This window comes from Trachymyrmex septentrionalis, unplaced genomic scaffold, assembly GCF_001594115.1.
Source record: "Trachymyrmex septentrionalis isolate Tsep2-gDNA-1 unplaced genomic scaffold, Tsep1.0 scaffold342, whole genome shotgun sequence".
In the NCBI taxonomy this organism is placed as follows: Eukaryota; Metazoa; Arthropoda; class Insecta; order Hymenoptera; family Formicidae; genus Trachymyrmex; species Trachymyrmex septentrionalis.
This window is the reverse complement of record NW_017305506.1, coordinates 77,171-83,597: the sequence shown is the minus strand read 5'-3', so window position 1 is coordinate 83,597 and position 6,427 is coordinate 77,171. Positions and strand designations below refer to the sequence as shown.

At 29.6% G+C, this 6,427-nt stretch overlaps 1 protein-coding gene across 4 annotated transcripts; it reads right to left on the bottom strand.

The window, feature by feature from the left end:
- Positions 1–1,651: 1,651 nt before the first annotated feature.
- On the bottom strand, positions 1,652–4,450 carry LOC108750253 (transmembrane protein 43 homolog). Of its 4 annotated transcripts, none has more exons than XM_018489599.1 (6): positions 4,348–4,450; positions 4,060–4,242; positions 3,541–3,773; positions 3,099–3,399; positions 2,572–2,777; positions 1,652–1,996 (listed from the first exon to the last, which is right to left on the bottom strand). In XM_018489599.1, exons 1-6 carry the CDS (start codon positions 4,360–4,362, stop codon positions 1,714–1,716), a joined length of 1,221 nt encoding a protein of 406 aa, XP_018345101.1. In that variant the 5' UTR covers positions 4,363–4,450; the 3' UTR covers positions 1,652–1,713. The 4 variants fall into 4 exon arrangements, with proteins under 4 accessions (XP_018345101.1, XP_018345104.1, XP_018345102.1 ...); XM_018489602.1 differs by having other exon boundaries at positions 4,060–4,284; positions 4,348–4,445; XM_018489600.1 differs by having other exon boundaries at positions 4,060–4,276; positions 4,348–4,445.
- Positions 4,451–6,427: the final 1,977 nt, after the last annotated feature.

Genomic DNA, 6,427 nt, shown 5'->3' with positions numbered 1-6,427 from the left:
TAGTATTAAGAGTTAAAAACTGGAAATATTGTACTAATTTTATGATTTATTAGTTTAGTGGACGTATTTACGCATTTAGAACTCAATAATGCTCGATTTTTCTTTAAAATTGTGATATCATTGCTATCATCAAAGTTTGATTATCAACAGAGATGATAATCAAAGACTGCAAAAAAAAATTGTAATTTTTCTGCAATATATAGAATATTAGAGCTTTACAAGTATACATATTTATTTATAGAACATTATGTAATAAAAAATCATAAATTTAATAATGTATGAACCAAATATTTACGTTAATAATAGTAAATTTATATTAATTCTCGATAATGTCAGTATTCTTCAATTACCTCCTCTTGGAGGGCTCTTGAGGCCCTTTTTATACCGCCGAAATTTGCTCAGGGTTGACGGTCTTTAATAGTATCTCGTCTCCAACCTTGAAAAGTGGATAATGTACCCTAAGAAAAGTGGACGTTGCTATGTAGTTTACACCCACTTTACCAGAGGGTAGTAGTGCGTGGCAACATTTTGCGGTTTGGGCCTCTCTCAGGTTTCTCTTTGATTTAAGCGATAATTAATTTTAAAAAATTATCACAGATGCAACAATTAAAAAGTGAAATTGATGTGTGATTGGAAATTATAATAAAATCGTATAATTTCATTGAGACGTATAAATGAGAATTGTTTCTTTAAAGATTGTTTAGATTATATTTAAGTTATATTTAATAACAGGGAGTTTTTGCAACAATGTGAGTCCAGAAACGATGAACGCTAAAGTCACGTTATCCTTATGGTATAAAAAGTTGCTTTTTACACCATGATTATTTTTTTTTTTTTACGCGTCGCATTCGATTCCGGCAGTCAATCTTCGTGCAATCGTAGCATTCAGATGATCAACATACGCGGAATTGTGCTTAATTAAACTGTAATAAATGCAATGGACCAACTCGAGAAAAGGAGGACACTTGACTAGACATCTGCACCAAGCGTTACAACATAATGACTATGTTCAGCAAAAAAAGCTATGTATCTGTTGTGAAAGTCTTTATGATCGTTTTTGCTCTTAGTCCTGCATCTATTCACATTAAAGAAAGATGCAAAGCTGCTCTTTCTGCTGAATCTAGCCAATATTTAGTTACAACTCATGCAACTACTGTTTATCGTATCTGTAAGTGTCAAATTACTTCTTATTTTAATAATGATGGTAATGAATCTATGAACGCGTGGAATAATGGATGTGTATATTCATATTCTTTACCTTATCATTCAACAATAGAGCTTCTTATAAAAGTTCAATGAGACATTCGCATTTTCAGAAAGAATCAATTATTGACAGTACTGATATTGTGATATTTTATGAACATTATTTAAAACATAAAATATTTTAATGAATAACTAGCTTTGTACAGGAGAAATACACTTAATAAATAATTTTATGCTCCTACAGTTTTAATACACACATATTAAAAAGTATAAATATTTTTTTCATTTTAAATAATATTCTCTCATTTACTTATTTTAAATATTTCTTGCCTATTATTAAAAACACACACACACACACACACACACACACACACACAAACACACACATACATACACACACAAGAGAAAGAAAATAGAGAAAAGGAAAATCAAATAAATGTATGTGTGTATTGATTAAATTAATAATTTAATGCATCTTAAGATAAATTGCTTTTAAAGCGAATTAATAATCTACAACCTCCTATAATTATCACGTTGCTGAGATGAAGATCCTGATGTCAGTGTCGAATAAATAAATGGCAAAACGGAGGCTAGTGCTAAACAGAGACCAATGACTGGTCGATACCACACCCAAGCAAAACCAATCACCAATAAACTGATAGACATAGAGACTGACATAGTCAGAGATTCGACTGCAATTATACCGCAAAGGAACGTTGAGTTTAGTATAATTGTTTTTAATATATTTGCTAAACAAGTTGCTGCCACAAACAAAACTAACCATCCGAGCCCTCTGCAATAAAAATAATGTCATTTAAACGAATGATAATCTAAATTCCCTGATATAAAAAAATATAATTATAATAAATTCGGCAACTAGAGGAATTAGCGCTGTGATACATGCGCAATCAATTTCGAAATTATTGAATTGTATTCTAATTTAATTATTGATTTATAAACATGTTTCAGCTAACTTTTTAGCCATCCTCAGTACGTACAGATAATTCCATGTGGAAACGTAAGCGTTGAGATATATAAAATTAAGCTATAAGAAAAATCATGCGAGTACCGTAGCTTAATTTAGCAATAATAATTAAATTAGAATACATACAATTCAATAATATTGAAATTGATTGCGCACGTATTACAGCGCTAATTCCCTATTTGCTGAATTTATTATAATTATATTTTTTAAATGTCATTTAACTATTAATATTTTACGATATATATTTCATATATATATATTCTCTTTGATAATAATACCAAGTGTAACTAAAAATTATATTTAATTCAGCTCTTTGAATTTTATCAATGACAAGTATTTACATTTATTTTTATTTAAAATATTTGTTTTTATCTAGAAATTACCTGATGGTCCAGGTTCGCCAATAATTATGTACATGTTCCAAATGGAACATCTGATCCACCGACATTTTATGCTTCCGTTGAAGCAAAATTTCTTCACCATGAGATGTGTAATATGGTTTAATGGTATCTTTTTCCAACAAGCCAATTACCGAGTAAACATTGTCATTTTTTCCCGCGTAGGAAAATTGTATTCTGATGTCTCCCACCTATAAACAAAGCAAGCCATATTAGAAATAGCTCTATTAGAGATAAATAAGAAAGAAATAAAAATAAAAGTTTTTAAGTACAATACAAATTGAATGGTGAATGTCTGACCACAGAGAAATTCCAACAGTTTTCTATGAATTTGATAGAATGGAACAATCTTTTTTCTGAAAAAAATTTTTGGAAATTTCGTCTTGAACTTTGTAATCATTTATTGTTAATCTTCATTCTTAATTCCAAAAATGGAATTCTAAATTCAAAATATTCTTAAATATTATATATTCCCCCTTTAAGAGAAAAAGAAATTTCTTGCAGTGACATACTTGAGGATTCCACAAATCTGCACTGTGATAATACAGTCCAGAGTGCATTTTAATGTTCTTTCGCTCTGGTCTCTCATCACTGGTGATCTCTACAAAATCGTTGAATTTTTTCTTCAATTCCATGCCAAGCGTATAAGCGCCAATCTTCACTTCGTCTGCAATCTGCACCTGGCTCTTGATTGGTATTTCCTTGGGATTGTGATGGCCTGTACGAATGTAAAAGTGATCCGAATCTACGAGTTTGTCCTTCCATTCTGTCGTGTAATAATAGTGTTTCTCGCCCTCTGTTATTTCGCCAAAACTAAAAACAAAGATTTAATATATTTGTTATATGTATACTGCGGTGCAACAGAGTTTTTATGCTAGTTAGCATGGATTGAAGAGCAATTTTCAATTAAAGTTTTATTTTTGATCAAAATGATCAAGAACAAATATCTTCTACCTTGGTTCTTCCTCAATTTCAACCCATTGGTACATCTGAACCCTCCTCTTCAGTTTCACACTTGATATGATAATTCCATAATCTGGTTCTGTTAATGGTTCGGAGACTAGTAAGGGACCTGATAGATGTATCAAGCGGCCTTCATATTCAGATGATAGTATCATTGAATTAGGAAGCACAATAACATTGTGTAAAGCCTCATCCAAGGAATGCGCTACTTTTACGGCTCTTCCCTGAAAAGACGCGAAAAAAAAAATAAGATTGGAAATAAGACTGTTTATGTTAGATACATTATTTTAAATATGAAGCGCCTACGGTTTTAATGTTAAGATATTAAACTATTATATATATTCATTTAAATGAATTAATTTCAGAAATTATAATTGAATTAGGATCTCTTGTTATAAAAAATGTTTATCTATTCCAATTTAATCATGACAACATTGAATTTTTTAAATGTCTTTCTTTCCTTTCTTAAACGAGTTGGTCTCATATGATAAGAAAGTGCCACTCGCAAACCTCATTCCAAAATAGTAGACACATTCCAGTAGCAAACATGATGGACCCAATTATCGCTGTCAGCCATGACTGCCTGAATTGTTCCGAGATCGTCATCGGCATTTGATTCACAGAGCCGGCTTGTCTTCCATTCTGACAATTCTGACGAAGTCCGTCTACGTTTCCCCTTTGCTGGCTATTCTGCTACAAAGCGTACGCTCCGAGTGTCTATCTTGTTCTGTTCATCTCAATAATTAACATAAAATAAGAATAATACTCTTATATACAAGGGAAAGGGAATATACTTACATTCATGCGATACATTCTGACGCTCACCGACGTCAGTCGTATTCTTGGAGCCACCGACGAGATACTATTGAATACTATTAACACACACTGTGCTATTAAGACGGCGACTGTGGAAATTTGCGTGCCTGTTAAAATTTAAAGGATTAAGAGTAAGAAATTAATAGTATGGCACTAATTTCATGATTTATTAGTTTTTTAGACATGTATATACGTTTAAAATACTCGATTTTTATTAAAAACTGTGATTTTAATGTTATCATCCGAGTTTGATTATCAATAGAAATGATAACTGCAAAGAAAAAATTGTAATTTTTCGACAATACATAAGATATTAAAGCAAGATATAAAAGTGTGTACTTATTTATATAATAAATTTATATAATAGAAGCATTTATATAATAAAAAATTACGAATAATGTATTGTCAAAATATTTATGTAAATAATTGTAAATTTTTATCAATTGTCGGGCAATTTTCGTGACTATTAATGGAGGCCCGGGAATAATTGAAGAACGCTGACATTATCGACAATTGATATTAATATACTATTATCAACATAAATATTTGATTCATACATTATTAAATTTATGATTTTTTATTACATAAATGTTCCATAAATAAATATGCATACTTTTAAAGCTATAATATTCTATATATTGCAGAAAAATTACAATTTTTTCTCTGCAGTTATCATCTCTGTTGATAATCAAACTTTGATGATAGAACTAGATGACTGAAATCACAATTTAAAAAAAAATCGAGTATTATTGAGTTCTAAATGCATAAATATATCCACTAAACTAATAAATCATAAAATTAGTACAATATTTTCAGTTTTTAACTCTTAATTACTTCAATATTCACAAGGACGCCAACCCCGTAAGAATCGATCTTTAATAGTATCTCGTCGGTGCTCATATACAGTTTATGTTTATTAGAAATATGTGTGTGTTGTGCCTACACAGCTGAAATGTTCAAAATATTTCACAGAAATATTCTGAAAATGCCGCAGTATCTTTAGCCTATTCCTAGATGTATTTTGGACATTTCATAGAGACTATTTTATAATTTAATTCTTTTATATTGTATATGGTGATATAATTTATAATTGTCTACATGGGATCCGTTGTTCACTGCGAGTACGGAAAATCTATAGTTTGTATAACGTACACTATAGATTTTCATAGTTTACATTGTCTACATAACAAAAAGTCCATATAAACATCACGTAGATTTCACGTAAATAATCTGTGTAGACGTAATCTTGAAATCTATGGCACAACTCTGTTTTAAAGTTTAGTGGAGATTTAAACCAGAGTTTAGCGAAGATTTAAACTGATTTAGCAAAGACTCGAATCCCACTTAATTCAACTTGGTTCTGTCGGTAATAATAACCTCTGTAAATAGTACTGTAAAATTTGAGGTTATAACCGTAATAACTAAGACGTTTGTGTTGTTCTGATATATTTATTTAAACACGAAAAGAAGCTCTATTATTTCACAGCACAATGTCAACACGATTGTAAGTCTCCACAATATTTAATGCGATAATTAGATCACATCATAATCTTGATAAATTAAACTTTAGAGAAGCGATAGATAGCTCTAACCTTATTTTATTTATTAATTATTAGACTCCAGTCGAAACTGAAAATGAACACTTATTACGTGTCAGTTTCGATTTGAAACCATATAGTTTTTCTTTATAAATATTAATTTTAATATGTGTAATTATTATTTCAATAATTAAGTTATGATGTTTATGAAGATGAAGTATATATTCTTTGTGTGATCAAAATTGACACATAATTAAAATTTCGATTTTCAATTTCTGCCAAAATTTAATTATTGTTTGAGTAAATTATAATATTTATAAAGAAAATGTATATGAGTGTATCTATACATATGACTTTTATAGAATTTTTATTTTTTAATTTTGGTTTTGGTTGAAATTGTTGCCGAGTGTTTTGGTTCGGTTTTGATAAAAGTTCTGGTGGGACTATTAATTATACTTTATAAATTATTTGATTTTAGTTATATGATTTTTAATTAATATTCTAGTTATCCTATGTATCAAAGA